The sequence below is a fragment of the Schistocerca cancellata genome, chromosome 1 (assembly GCF_023864275.1).
Source record: "Schistocerca cancellata isolate TAMUIC-IGC-003103 chromosome 1, iqSchCanc2.1, whole genome shotgun sequence".
Lineage (NCBI taxonomy): Eukaryota > Metazoa > Arthropoda > Insecta > Orthoptera > Acrididae > Schistocerca > Schistocerca cancellata.
In genome coordinates this window covers 1,056,380,972-1,056,397,305 of record NC_064626.1, presented here as the reverse complement: position 1 = coordinate 1,056,397,305, position 16,334 = coordinate 1,056,380,972, and the positions used below count along the sequence as shown (strand labels likewise).

At 40.8% G+C, this 16,334-nt stretch overlaps 1 protein-coding gene across 1 annotated transcript in view; it reads left to right on the top strand.

Annotated features, from left to right (window-relative positions):
• Window positions 1–13,809: 13,809 nt before the first annotated feature.
• LOC126126130 (protein angel homolog 2-like) overlaps window positions 13,810–16,334 on the top strand; it is a 53,623-nt gene continuing 51,098 nt past the window's right edge. The window contains exon 1 of the mRNA XM_049915139.1: window positions 13,810–14,598. Within this exon, the coding sequence (XP_049771096.1) occupies window positions 13,810–14,598 (789 nt within the window). The remainder of the gene's footprint in view (window positions 14,599–16,334) is intronic.

Here is a 16,334-nt window from a genome sequence, read left to right as displayed (position 1 = left end):
TAAGAAGAATCGCTTCTCGGCTTTTGACAAGATATTGCTTAATAAAGTAGGATCAGTTTATTCTATCTCGTGAGATTTTTTTTTAAAAAAGCCAAAAAAACACTTATTAGGTACTGAAGGGAGCTGCTTAATAAAGTAGGATCAGTTTATTCTATCTCGTGAGATTTTTTTTTTAAGTCAAAAAATCGTTTCTTTACCGATTGCTTAATGAAGTAGGATCAGTTTATTCTATCTCGTGAGATTTTTTTTTTAAAAAGCCAAAAAAACTCTTATTACGTACTGAAGGGAGCTAGAACACTAAGAAGAATCGCTTCTCGGCTTTTGACAAGATATTGCTTAATAAAGTAGGATCAGTTTATTCTATCTCGTGAGATTTTTTTTAAAAAAGCCAAAAAACACTTATTAGGTACTGAAGGGAGCTGCTTAATAAAGTAGGATCAGTTTATTCTATCTCGTGAGATTTTTTTTAAGTCAAAAAGCACTTATTACGTACTGAAGGGAGCTAGAACATTAAGAACAATCGCTTCTCGGCTTCTGACAAGATATTGCTTAATAAAGTAGGATCAGTTTATTCTATCTCGTGAGATTTTTTTTTAAAAAAGTCAAAAAACACTTATGCTTTTGACAAGATCAATGTTTATCTCTCTCGCATTCCTTTGTTTCTCAACATTCTCCTCAGCTCTTTCATCTCTCTAATACATGCTCTCTGGCGACTTGTGACGTCATTGTTCAAAGCCGACGGGTTGTATCCCCTGCTGCACTAGTCCCCAAGCCACAGAATGACTGTTCTTTAATGAATACCTTTTTTTTGCACTGTGAATTCTTGCAGTCATCGCTTCCAAAGAAGTGGAAGACAAAATAACTGTTTCGAATGTAGCATTAGTTTTCCAAAGATTCCACAAGAATATGTGTGAAATCCTTTAGTAAGCTTTCGTAAGAAAGGAAATTCATTTATGTGCATAATGTCAGATATTTAGACAACATAAGCACGTATGTTTTCTGACGTTTGCTTAATCCAGTACATATACCTAAACGATATCAAGATAGGAAGTGTAATATACTACGAAATGTTTAATCTACTGGTGTAGTGAGTTAGATATCAGCGATATGTCGTCTTAATATCTTAGTCATTCACCAACTTTTACTTCCAAGGACCAACATCCACACTATCAACTTATGGAGATATCTCTGCAAGTATTGTAAAGTAATTCAACTTACACAACTGAGATTTTCGTCACTTTACCTAATCTGTAGGATACAAAACAACTTTCTAATCTGAGCGTGTGTGAAAATTTTTACTTCAGCATCTAGTAAAAAGCACCACATTTGATCTGTAATAAAAATGTCATAAACTGTCCACTGTAAATGCCTATTGACATTCTCGGCTTCGTACCCCAATTCCTTGACCGATTAACTTCCAATTTCTCTTCAGTGTTGTAATAAACATTTATGTGGATATAGACCATATATTTCACTATACACCTATAATGTATAAACATTTATGTAATATATAACAGGAGAGATTGTTAGCAAAAGTCTCGAAAAGTTTTTGAGCTACGTATTTCAAATTTCTGCAAGATACATTAACAAAAATTCAAACAAACATTCACATTTTTTTTTAAAATAATGATGTACACGTTTTCTGTTCAATCCGACTGCGAGAAAGAAAATGGTATGTTATGCACTGCTGTGAAAACGCGTGGCTTCGTTTTCTTTCTCACAGTCAGTTTCAGTTACGACAGTAAGGCGTTTAAACCGTTAGACAAACCCGTTTATATATAACTACGAGCTGTTTTGTAGTTATGGCTTATCTGCTTATGATTAGAATACTACTACGAACTCTGAATCGACTGATACTTTGTAATTCTACCTTTCTCAGATAAAAACAATGCGAAAGCGAAATATTATCACTGAAGCTACTAGCTTCACAGAGCCAGCAGCAGGAGAGGTCTCCCGTACCCCGTATACTAATCATCCCAAACGATTTACCCATTCATTCTAAGCTACTTCAGTTTCCGATCAAGGTTTGACATATATAGCAACTGTGAAGCATTGGGGGGTTCGTTAGTTAGCGATAAACAGTGTCATTACAACATAGTAAGAATGTCTGCTGAGCAGAAAATAAAAGAACGAGAAAGCTATAAGATCAGTGTTGATACTGAAAAGTTGTTTATTTCGAAGTCATGATTAGGTCACGTGTTTGAATGAAGATGGTCAGCTGGTAAGATGCAAGTCAGGACGGTGAAAGTACAGTGAGTTTTTGGTCGACAAGCGTAATTCTCTACTGCAATAGAAACGACAGTTCGTTGTTGCTGGTACGTTTTCTGTTTTCAGCTTTACCGGTGCGGTCCAAATGGAAACAGTGGAAAATTATTTACGAACTGAATTCTCCATTCAAGAACGAACGATAACGGCTCCGCGCATGACAAAGTGGGCCGATTTCCGACGGGGAACGGCCACGTTACGTTGTAGGAGCGACTCAAATACTGCATTTTGTGGAAAACTCGGGGACGAGATATCTGTGCAGAAGAATGCCTAACATTCGCCTAGGGGGAAGAGAGAGAGAGAGAGCGTTTCACCGATATCTCCAGGGAGCGTCACCGGCCCTGGCGCGCGTTTTACAAGGCAGGGAATCCCGCGTCTCGTTGTTTTCTGGGCACAAAGGAGACAGCGGGAAGAGCTTAAAGGAGGAAGGGAGGGGTTGGGGGGGGGGGCGGTGAGCGATCGAAGAACCCGGCCGAGCAGCGACAGCGCACCCCCTGGTCCCAGATGGGGGCGCCGCTGCTGGTCGCTATATATTGGATCGTCTGTGAGCGAGACCTGGGGACAGGCCGGAAGACCCTCGGGCAGCTAATAGAAGCCGGACTCGCTTCTCGGGCCGCTAAATTAGGACGGCTGGCCGTGCCGGTGATCTGATCTTCCGACCGTCCGGGGCCTCGCGGATTCCTGCAGACGCCGGCGACGCGGTGGCGTTTCGGCCGGACTGAATTGCGACCTCCCTATAAAGCTCCGGGCGGCGATGGCCCACCACAGGGCAGGCGAGTCTCGAGCACCGCGATGCGACGTTGTTCCTCCGGCGTCTGCTGCCAGCGCCACTCTACGGACAGTTCGTTCCGCTTCTCTTTTGTCCTGCCCTTTCACTCGGAAAGACTGTTTTTCTTCTAAGCCTCGATTGGGCGTGTACAGCTGACGGTTGGACCGCACGTAAGCTCGGGCCATAGTTTTCGTACAGTAAATATCATTTTTTACAACAATTTATTTTCTGAAAGAATAAACCGCGATTTAACTGTATATTCCTGTATTTATGTTCTGTACTATCTATATTTCGGTTTTTATGAGGTTATTGAGTTCAATGGTAAAAGTTACTAACCATTAACAAGTCATATCTGTTAAGGAACTCCAAAGCAGGTAAACAAGACTAACACATGACAATATATAACCATTAATGTGACGTCAACGAATGTGGAGTCTAGAATAGAAAGTAAATGTCAGTTTATGTAATATATCAGTACAGATATATATAAATCCCCATCTTTTTTGGAGTCTACATTCTATGACGTCAATTCAATATATTTTTATCTTAAAGTCATGCATCAGACTTGTTTACCTGCCGCGTGGGATTAGCCGAGCGGTCTTAGGCGCTGCAGTCATGGACTGTGCGGCTGGTCCCGGCGGAGGTTCGAGTCCTCCCTCGGGCATGGGTGTGTGTGTTTGTCCTTAGGGTAATTTAGGTTAATTAGTGTGTAAGCTTAGGGACTGTTGACCTAAGCACTTAAGTCCCTTAAGATGTCACACACATCTGAACATTTGAACTTGTTTACCTGCTTTGCACTGCCTTAACAGATAAGACATTTTCATGGTCTAAGAATTTTTAGCATGTTGTTGTTGTGGTCTTCAATCCAGACAAAGGTTTGATGCAGCTCTCCATGCTACTCTGTTCTGTAGAAGTCTCGTCTCCAACAATCTAATCCATCCTACATCCTTCTGACACTACTCAGTGTATACATCTCTTGACCTCCCTCTACGATATTTACCCTCCACGCTTCCCTGCAATGCTAAATTGGTGATCCCTTGATGACTCAGAATGTGTCCAACCAACTGACCTCTTCTTCTAGTCAAGTTGCGCCAAAAATTCTTCTTCACCACAAATCTATTCAGTACCTCCTCATTGGTTACGTGATCTACCCATCTAATCTTCAGCATTCCTCTGTAGTACCACATTTCAAAAGCTTCTATTCTCTTCCTTTCTACACTGTTTATCGTCCATGTTTCACTTCTGTAGATGGCTAGACTCCATACAAATACTTTTATAAAAGACGTCATGACACTTAAATCTACACTCGATGCTAACAAATTTCCCTTTTTCAGAAGCGCTTTCCTTGTCATTGCCAGTCTACATTTTATATCCTCTCTACTTCAACCATAAATAGCAAAACTCCTTTACTACTTTAAGTGTCTTATTTCCTAATCTAATTCCGTCAGCATCACCTGATTTAATTCGACTACATTCCATTATCCTCATTTTGCTTTTGTTGAAGTTCATCTTATATCCTCCTTTCAAGACACTGTCCATTCCGTTCAACTGTTCTTCCAAGTCCTTTGATGACTCTGACAGAAATACAATGTCATGAGCAAACCTCACGGTTTTTATTTCTTCTCCCTGGATTTTAATTCCTACTCTAAATTTTTCTTTGGTTTCCTTTACTGCTTGCTCTACATACAGATTTCAAAACATCGCGGAGAGGCTACAACCCTGTCTCACTCCCTTCCCAACCACTGCTTCCCTTTCATGTCCCTCGACTCTTATAACTGCCATCTAGTTTCCATACAAATTGTAAACAGCCTTTCGCTCCCTGTATTTTACCCCTGCCACCTTCACAATTTGAAAGAGAGTATTCCAGTCAAAATTGTCAAAAGCTTTCTCTTAGTCTACAAATGCTAGAAACGTAGGTTTGCTTTCCTTAATCTATCTTCTAAGATAAGTCGTAGGGTCAGTATTGCCTCACGTGTTCCAATATTTCTACGTTCTAAACTGATCTTCCCCGAGGTCGGCTTCTACCAGTTTTTCCATTCGTCTGTAAAGAATTCGTGTTAGTATTTTACAGTCGTGACTTATTAAACTGATAGTACGGTAATTTTCACACCTGTCAACTCCTGCTTTCTTTGGGATTGAAATTATTATATTCTTCTTGAAGTCTGAGGGTACTTCGCGTGTCTCATACATCTTGTTCACCAGATGGTAGAGTTTTGTCAGGACTGGCTCTCCCAAGGCCGTCATTAGTTCTAATGGAATGTTGTCTACTCCCGGGGCCTTGTTTCGACTCAGGTCTTTTAGTGCTCTGTGGAATTCACACAGTATCACACCGCCCATCTCACCTTCGTCTACGTCTTCTTCCATTTCCGTAATACTGCCCTCAAGTACATCGCCCTTGTATAGACTTTCTATATACTCCTTCCACCCTTCTACTTTCCCTTCTTTGCTTAGAACTACCATATTCATACAGGTGGTTCTCTTTTTTCGAAAGGTCTCTTTAATTTTCCTGTAGGCGGCATCTATTTTACCCCTAGTGATATATCCTTCTACATCCTTACATTTGTCCTCTAGCCATCCCTGCTTAGCCATTTTGCACTTCCTGTCGATCTCATTTTTAAGACGTTTGAACTTTTTACTGTACTCGACATTTGATTTCCAACGATTCCCCCTCCCCCCCCCCTTGCAGTCTTCGTCTACATCTACAACATCATCTACATGTTCACTCTGCAATTCACGGTTAAGTGCCTGGTAGAGGTTTCATCGGACTACCTTCAAGCTATTTCTCTACCGTTCCACTGTCTAATGGCGCGCGAGAAAAACGAGCACTTAATCTTTCCCTGCTAGCTCTGATTTCTCTTATTTTGCAACGATAATAATCATTTCTCCCTTTATAGGTTGGCGCCATCAGAATATTTTTGCAATCAGAGGAGAAAGTTAGTGATTGAAATTTTATGAGAAACTCCTGCCGAACGAAAAACGCGTGTCATGTCCGTGTTACTCTCTCCTCTATTCAGCGATAATACAAAACGAACTGCCCTTCCGAGCATTTTCGATGTTCTCCGTCAGTCCAGTACACCAGAGGAGGTCGGAAAGGCTTGGTTAAGCAGTCTCTTTAGTAGACCTGTTGCACTTTGTAAGTGTTCTGCCAATTTTTGGTTTGCTTTACCCACATGTGATCGTTCCAGTTTCAGTTATTCGCAATGGTAATCCTTGCGTATTTAGTTGAATTTACAGCCATTAGATAAATTTTCGTGATGTATCGTTCAACCGAAATTTAGTGATTTCTTTTACTACTTTCGTGGATGACTCCACACTTTCCATTAGAGTCAACTGCCCCTTTTCGCATCGTACAGATATCTTGTCTAAATAATTTTTCAATTGATTTTGATGTTCTGTGGCTTTACAAGACGATAAATGGCAGCATCATCTGCAGAAAATCTAGGAGGGCTGCTCAGATTGTCTCCCATTGCATTTATGTAGATCTGGAACAGCAGAGGCCCTATGAAACTTCCTTGCGGAACGTCAGATTTCTTTACATAAGCAAAATGATAATTCCTTGATGACTCAGGATGTCATCTGCCAACTACTCTCACCTTTTTGTCACGTTGTCCCATGAATTTCTTTCTCCCCATAATTCAATGCAGTACCTCCCAGGAATGATTATGGAAACTACAAGAGAGTCACACTGGTACCACAAGTGCCAAGTTGTGTGAAAAGATTCTGAAGAGCAGAATCCGAACATAGGTTAAGTCCAAATTGAGAGAGAACAGCGTGGCTTCAACCTGGCAGGTTAACTGTTGACCTCAGATTTGCAGTAAGGCAGTACCACTATGAATTTTTGGAAGATCTTCTTATGGCCTTTCTCGATATGGAAAACTCATTTGATAGCATCTGTAGAAAAAACAAAGATCTGAGAAGTGCTAGAAAAGAAGGGAGCGGAAAAAGAGACATTATGCAGAGTGGAGCAGATGTGCTGTGGAAGTATGAGCTGTGTGAAAGTGGGAAATGAAAGGATGGACTGGTAAGCAAGTGGTGTGAAACAGGGCTTACATTGACACCTTTCCTCTTCATTCGGGTCTTGGATGAAATAATGACTAAGATGTCAGAAAAAAATGGAAAATACGAAATAAATGCCATTGTGTTCACGGATGGGTTGATAATCTGGGGAAAACAGGTACGAGGAGATTCAAGAACAGCTGTGTTCTTGAGAAGAAAGTGTGAGACAGTATCGAATGAAATTTAATGCAAGCAAATGTGAGATTCTTGTTACAACTAGAAAGAAAGATAGACCAACTCCCACAATAAAGATTGAAAGTGAACAATTGGAGAAGGTGGACAGAATGTCCAGAACTTGGGAAGTGTGAGAGAGGAAAATGGAAGAAATGAGAAAGAGATCAGTGAACGTGACAGACAGGCAGAAGCATTCCTGCAAAGTGTTAGGAGCCTGGTTTGGAGCAAAGACGTACAAAAAAAAAAAAGCAGGGAACCAATATACAGAAGCTACTACATCTGAATACTGACCTAAGCATCTGGAACATGGATTGTCAAGAAAAAAAATGTAAGTAAATTACAGGCATGTGAAATGAAGTTCCTCAGAAGTAGGATTGGAGTAACAAGGAGCTATAGAATGACGATAAACGGGTAAGAACAATAATGAAAGAGGAATCTTTGTAGCGCAGGATACAAACATCAAGGATAAGTTGATATGGACATTTAAAAACAAAGCAAAAGAAGAGTATTTACAAGAAGATACGTGAAATGAAGGTGTGAAGGAAACGACCAAGAGGAAGAGCAAGGGGTAGATGGCTGAAAGGTGTGGAGGAGTGTGCTGAAAAAAAGAGGTTATGACAGGACCAGGGTGAACACCTGAAGATGGTGGGAAAACAGAACTAGATGGTGAGGCTTATGTTGCAAACAGACCCAGGTAGTAGTCAAGATCATCTCCCCATCAGTTATTCGATCTACCAATCTAATTTTCAACATTATTCTGTAACATAATATTTCAGATGCTTCTATTCTTTTGTTGTCTGAATTATGACGCATGTTTCACTTCCGTACAAGGGTACACTCTATAGTCTATACTGTTACCTTCATAAAAAACTTCCTAACACATAAATTTATATTCTGCGTTAAAACTTTTTTTAACAACAATGCCTTTCTTTCTACGACCAGTGTGTATTTTATATCCTGTTTATTGCTGACATCGTAACTTATTTTGCTGCCGAAATAACAGAACTAAACTACTACTCTGGTATCTCATTTCCTAATCTACGAGGGACGTTCAATAAGTAATTCAACACATTTTTTTCCTCGGACGATTTCGATTGAGAAAAATGCGGAATTTGTTATGGATCATCGTGGAATATTCTCGCATTAGTCCCTGTAGTTTCATGAAGTTCCGATAGGCGGCAGCGCTATATATAGTCTTCAAAATGGCGTCTGCAACAGAGGTTCGTTTCAAGCAGAGAGCTGTCATTGAATTTCTTTCGACGGAAAATCAGAGCATCGCAGATATTCATAGCCGTTTGCAGAATGCGTAAGGACACCTGGCAGTGAACGAAAGCACAATGAGTCATTGGGCGTGTTGTCTCTCATCACTGCAACAAGGTCGCCCATACCCGTTCCATCTCCCCGTGTGCCGACCGGCCGCACACACCTGTCTGTGACTCCTGCAATGTTCGAAGTTGTGGGCACTCTCATTCGAGATGGTCGATGAATCACAGTCAAACGCCTTGCTGCTCATCTGGGCGTCTCTCTTGATAGGGCTGACACACTTGTCTACCATTTCAGGTATCAAAGGTGTTTGCCTGCTGGGTTCCTAGTCACCTAACAGAAGACTATTACGAGCAACGAAGGACTATCTGTGCGCAATTGCTTACGCATTTCGAGGCTGATCGTCACAATATTTTGTCGAACATCAACACAGGGGATGAAACATGGGTTCATCACATGGAACTGGGAACAAAACAGCAAACCGCCTCTTCTACGAAGAAAAACCTCAAAGCTCCACTGCACCCTTGGACACTGAAGATGTTATTCTGTTTGATGTCTTCCCTCTTGGTGCAACGATCAACTCTGAAGAGCATTGTGCTTCTCTCAGGAAATTGACAACGCAAGGTCTCACCCAAGTCAGCGCATGCGATAGGATCTCATAGAATTTGATTGGAATGTGTCTCCTTCTCCACCCTACAGCCTGGATCTCGCATCTTCCGACTACCATCTGTTTGTCCCAATGACGGATGCACTCCATGGGAAGCAGTACGTGGACGATGGGGAGGTTATTGATGCAGCAAGTTGTTGGCTACCAAATCGACCACATAGTGGTAACATGCGGTCATACAGGCCTTCCCAGTAAAGTGGCGTAAGGTCACCGCATTGAAATTAGATTATGTTGAAAAACGGGGTTTCGTTGCCAAAAGAGTGAGGAATAATATGGTATATTTGAATCCTAAATAAAACCAACCTGCTTTCAGAAAAAAGTGGTGCGTTACCTACTGGACGCCGCTCGTATAAAGGGCAGTCAAATAAAAACGTAACAAATGGAAAATAAAAAAGTAAACTGTTTATTATTTCAAGACTAATCACCATAACTGTTAACACATTTATGCCACTGTGAAACGAGACGGTCAGTACCATCTTGGAATAATTTTTGTGGTAGCACAAGGAACCATGATTGTACACAGGCATGTAACTCCTCGTTCGAGGCAAATCAACGGTCAGGAATATCTTTCTTGAGGGCTCCAAAAATACGAAAATCGCATGGGGAGAGTTCGGGACTGTGTGGAGGATATGTCATGGCTTCCCAGCGAAAATTCTGCAGTGTAGTCGAAACAACCTTCGCAACATGTGGGTGTATTTTAATCTGCGAGATAATAATTCCATCGTCAACTTATCTGGGGGTATGGACCTAATGGTGCGCTTTGTAGAGGTAAAATATTGTGGACGTGAAGTAAGTCCATATTAGGATTTCCGGGCATGGACTAATCGGGATGGTGAATAGAGCTGGTGGAAGTTATTCCAACTTTTTGAGGAGATGTGTAAACTTTATCAGCTAGCATGCGATACAGGGGGGACAGGGTATATGAATACGAAAGTTGAGGCAGATTCCACTACCTTCGAGAATTTGGAGGGAGTCGTCAAACATGGGAAGAGTGAAGATCTTTATAACATTTGTGTGGGTGAGGACGGGACTAGGTAAGGTGTTTTTAAATTGTGCTCCCAGTGACTGAGGTCAACTGGCTGTTGTACGAGCGTCTACTTCAGCTGATGGTGTTGTCTAAAGATGGCGTAAGTGCAGGCCGAAACCGGTCATTAAAAAAAAAATACCATCGCGATCTAGACTGTTTCTTCTCAGATTTTATATAGATTACAAGATCGCTGCTTCCCGAAAATATTACCAAAAAATTTGTAGGTAAGGTCTTGCTGTGAAGTATGATAATCGTGATATCTAATCCTTATGTTCAGCCAGCCATAGTCTTAGTCTATTATGGGCTTTATTGTACTGGAGGAGGTATAGATTCTCGTTTAACTGAGGGTTAGTGCAAGGCTTTTAGTGTTTCAGAAGAGATCCATTGATGGAACACATCTCGAGGCATCAGTGAATTGTCAGTTTGAAAATGGCGGAAGTTCGGGTTCAAATGGCTCTGAGCACTATGGGACTTAACATCTATGGTCATCAGTCCCCTAGAACTTAGAACTACTTAAACCTAACTAACCTAAGGACATCACACAACACCCAGTCATCACGGAAGTTCGGGGGAGGGGGTTAAATCATTGGGGGGGGGGGGGAGAGGAGAGAGAGACCAAGGCTCGAATACAGTAAGTAATTTCAAATATATGCAGGTTGCAGTAGCTACTCTGAGATGAAAAGGCTTGCACGGGTCCCCTAGTGTGGAGCGGTGTATCAAACCAGTGTTGCGACAGATGAACGCAACAACAACAACTGGACAGTTGTGGACTGTGAGGTAAAATACTTTTTTAAAAAAGTGAGCTCGAGGGCTTTTACGAGACTGATGTAGAGGTAGCACTGGTGGAGTTGGAGAAATAGAATAATGGAGGTTGGGATGAACAATAACGGCAGTGGTACCGTCATTATGTTACAGGAGGTATGTGAGAGTGGAATCATTTAGGAACGTCAGCTCTGTGTAAAAAATAAAGAAGTGGCACAGGACGAATTCTTCGGACAAGTCTACAGATGGATGGAAATTGCGTGAGGAGGTGTTCCTTATTGTTACAGAGGATGGGCAGTTACTTAGAATGGATGCAGTTAAGTAAGTGTAGCGGTTTGGAAGCTCACAGTCACAGTGTTTGAGCAGGATGACAGAATGTTACAAGCTGCACCGTAGTAGTCTTCTGATGTCTGTTGACAGGAAGAGGGAATATAAGTGTTTGTTGTATTGTTTGTGTAAGAGGTGAAGTAAGTGTAGGAGCTGCGCATAAGTGGAACTGTTGGGAACATACAGGGTGATGGGACTGGGAGAAGTTTTTCAAGGTACTTTTGGATAAGTTTGGAGAGAATGGACTCAAAGATTTGCTGAAAAATGAGGCAAGTCCGTTTGGCCAGTAGGAAGAGGTTTCATAGGATGGTGGTTGTATTTTAGGATGAGGAGTTTTCTTTTAAGGTCATATCGAGGTGCAAAAGATGTTGCACATTCTTGTGAGGTTTTCTAAATAGAAAAGAAGAATGTCTTTAAAGTGGCAGTATGTGGTAGGTCCATGATTTGGGACTGTTTTGCGTTTCCTTGCAATATTCTCGTCTACGCTGGCTGGTGTATATAAACTGTTTATGGTGCGGAGTGTAAGTGTTAGAAAAAAAAGGTAGCAGCAGTAATGTCTATACACTAATGGACGTATGGGGTCATTCTGTGGTCAAAGGTGAGATTACCAAGAATACTGCATGAGCTTTGCAGGGATGAAACCACAAGGTTGGCTGTACTGAGATTGTCACGGAGAGGTTGACTTTCGTGGCGAAGTGGGTAGTGTAGAGCAGATCGTGGCCTCTGAATTGCTCGAGTGCTTTCCGGTATTTACTTGAGCTGATGGGTAGTGTTGTGTCGGGTTTAGTGTATGTCTGTCCGCGGTCCCGTACTCAGTAAACTGTGTGTGTGTGTGTGTATGTGTGTGTGTGTTTGTGTGTGTGTGTCCAATTGCTCATAGGGCACGTTAATGTGGTACGGTCCTGGGTCTGGAGTAAAGAACCGTAGAGCAGTCGTGAATCTCTAAGGTTTTCGTGAGTTTGTGGATGTGTGTATGCGCTAAGACGGCTTTGGGTATACGGTGAGGAGTTTGCTAGAGGCGCTGCTGTATCTGAATATTTATGCTATTTTATTTTATCTGCATTACGGATATGCTTTTAATGAATTACGCGTAATGATCGAAGAACATAACTTCGAAAAAACAGATAAACATATCTGCACGCTACTTCTACTGTAACTACTTCATGGCTCGTACATGGATGAATTCACGCTCTCACCGCATCTAACAAATTATGGCATACTTCAAATATGGTTGACATACGGTTAATCGACTTCGAATTTCTTGTGAGTATTGGCGCGCGCGCACACACACTCACACACACACACACACACACACACACACACACACACGTATCCTTCTAGTAAGGTGGTGTGGTTTTTATAAATATTTTGCCTCCATTTTGCTCTATCTTAGTACACATATTGTCTTGATATTGTCTCCCAGTTTTCTCCTCTAATCTTCAGATCTTCTTTAATTCGATCAAGGCATGTTTTCCTTGGTCGTTCTATTGGTATCTTCCGCTGCTCATTTCTACTTAAGTATTGCTTTGGGATACAGCGCAAATTAAGAATACGGTACTTGATATCCTCATCAATACCGTATATGATAAAGGATCTTTTATATTGCCCTGTTTTATTTTATCGAATAACTAGATACAACTTGTTTTTCGACCTAACAAGTTTCAATAGCGGGGGCTTACATCTGTAGTATTCATGAGTTACGACACAGTGTCGCATTTCTGTTGTAAGGATGCAGTTAAAGTCTTCAATAGGACACAAAAACTTTTTTCGTAGTAAATTATAAATAACTGACATTTTGTCTAGTTGTTTTGAGGGTATATTGTTATACTTAATAACCTGTGCTTATGATATAATGTCTTGCTGTGTGACCTGAGCTATATAGAAATAGTTCATAATAAGAAACAGCACGGCTAGACATCTAGGAGACCACATGATTGAATTACGTACCAGTCGTCTTGTACCTTTTGTCAGCGTTTAACGCCAGCTGGTTGTATCATGAACTTTACTTTCCGTTTGCCCTCAGAGAGTAAGATTTATCCACCAGTTAATGAAGAAAAACTTCAATATTTCAAAAGTGCTGCTTTAATGAGACGGGTAAACAGCGCCTTTTATGGTATTAACAAAATTATAGTTATTAAGGATTACATTCGTTGAAACATTAAATATAAAATTGGATATTGTTACTGTTGCGTTAGGACACGGAGTTTTCTTAAGACAGAACTATAATCAAAGGACAAAGATTTGTCATCTTTAAGTGCTGAAGTACTTTCTTCGTCTTTTTAGGAGTTCGAGTACGAGAATATCATCTCCAAGATGGAGGTAACAGAGATATTGCGAATAATCTGTTCCGTAGTAAATGCTCTTTGCAATTATACCGTACATTAAACATCTTTGATTAGTCAGCGGTTTAGCAGAAAACTGAACAGCTGGTGCTAGTTATTTTGCGAAAGGATCGCCAAAGCGATCAATACGTGAAGTTCGTGTAGCATTCATGTTGTTATGGGTTCCACTGAAGCAAATACTAAAACAAATTGCGAGTTTGTTAGTGAAGAACGTGAAAATGAGCCACTGCAGAATGAAACGGAAACAGTGACATCACGACAAGAACTGCATGAAAGTAAACTTACTGATGTTCAGCAGGCTGAAAATACAAATAAACAGAATGGGGAAGATTCTGAAAAACACGTGAAGCAGCCAGAAACAGCGGCCGGTAGGAAAGACAGCATAGCTACGAATACGAATTCTGTAGCAAACGCAACGACGTTCGAACGTGTTTGGGAGTTCACAGGTTACCAGAATCGTGCTAATCCTTGTTCAGGTAAAGTTCTGTTCAGTATAATGAGCTATAATATTCTTTCGCAACGGACGCTTGAAAATAATCCAGAAGTGCTTCATAGCTTCAATCCTCAGTCGGTTATGTGGGAATTCAGAGGCCCTAAACTGGCAAAGGAGATCTACGATCTGAATGCAGACATTATGTGCTTTCAAGAAATGGAGATCGACAGCATGGATATGTTGAATTACATGAACGATCTTGGCTATCTCGGCATAATGAAACCAAGGACTCCGATGGATATGGACGGGCTGACCATCTATTACAGGCCGAAATTGTTTCGGTTAGTGGAGTACATCAGTGCTGACTATGTCGATCCGCTGGTGGGCATTGTGAACTGCGGACTGATAGTGAAACTGGCTCTTGTAACATCTAGTGATGTAGAGCGATACCTCGTTGTCGCTAACGCCCATCTGCCACACGGTAACGAGTCATCCAAGACAAAAATTTTACAGGTATGTTAGAAAATATTTTGTTTATTATTTTCTCAATGAATTATAAATTTTTCTCTATTCTTCCTTTCGTCATGAATTTTATCATCCTTTTCTGGTAAAACCAAACAACATAGATGCTGCTCACTAAAATGTAGTTATTGTACTAACCGAAAGTGTAGTTCACAGAGAAGAAAGTGACGTCATGGTATGGTTATATATTCCCATATTCCCTGTTACCGGTGGCCCGAACGTGATGCTCACTTTATCATAATGTTTTTATGTTCTTTCGGCTAAAGCCAAGATCACGTAAAGGAACGAAATATTGTCGTCAGGCTGCTTATCTTGTAAATTTTTTCATGTAAATTTTTATGACTGAGCTGTGTTTGAGCTATGTTTCTGAGATGGATCTGAGGAACAAACCTGACATTTTCTAAGACTAGTGCAAGGAAATAGCCTGAAAACCATACCATAAGTAATCTCTGCCATGGTCTTTTCTCTAGAAATATATTCTTCTAGTAAATTATTATAACGTGTTTGGTAGTTCAATACCATTTATATTTTGCTGTCTGTATCACGTGTGAGATTTTTGAGAAAATTCTCCGTGACTGGGAGAGAGAGAATTATTGAGTAATGTGACTCGTTACCTATAAATGTAGTGTATCATTTAAATTTTTACTCTCTAAGTAGGTTTTGTGTTAAGCGGTATAATGTTTGACACTTCGTTAGAGCCCTCGAAATAGTTTCCATATCAAGTGTAACAAGCTTCCACAGGATAGCCATTCAAAAAATCCAGCTATTTCGTTGGTCATAGAATTAATGCTTTAATACTAGTTGGTAAGAAGATGAAATAGGCTAAACTGAAGGAAATAATTTCATGGGCAGAACTGCATTGTCATCAGTCAAACCCTCGAGTTCACATATTCACAAATCTTCAAAACTCAGAATTTGAATTGTATCGGATAGCTGATTCATTAGAGGACGAAACACACTTGTGGATACGTGTTAGAGCAGAAATGAAAATTGTCCCTTGTTCGTTTTAGTACCTGACATATGCTATGCTAACAGTTCAGGCGCAGAATAAAAGCTTTGCTTACTGAAAGCACATCACAGATTTACAGACAACAAATAGAGGGTGTAACATGATTCTTGACCCCTACTCGAACGTGGGTTCTCGGTATTTTTAATGTCAGCCCTAAGACTGAGGAGTAATGCTGAAGAGAATTTCGAACGGCGAAACCCCTTCGTTGAAGAATTAAACTTTCTTAAGATTCTACAGATAAACGTCAGTCTGTTTCCTGCCAGCACAACAACTAGATTTATGTGGTCGTTCCACTTTAAATTACGCTTTATAGACACTCCTAAATAGTAGGCATATTACGTTATATTTATTTATTTAGCTGGTATGCTGCCACTTTTACTATCTGGGACTTACAATCCTCAGCCCTTCCTGCATATTGTAACAACTTTTAACATTCTGACCACCTTGTCTAACCCTAGGTCTTGTATAAACAGCCTGGCAGTCAAAAACGTTTCGGGGCTGGGTTCGCAAATCAAGATAGAAAAGGTGACCCCTCCCCTCCCAATCAGAGTATAACGCACAGAACGCTCATGTAACCATGTGAAACTTTCAGAAAAGTACATCTTTGGAATGTTGTTCAACTCACGCATCACACTGGCTTGAATGTCGGTTACGCTGTCAAAGCGCTGACTCTTCATGTGAGTTTCTGCACTGTGTCGTTCTGTGGCAGGTTCGTATC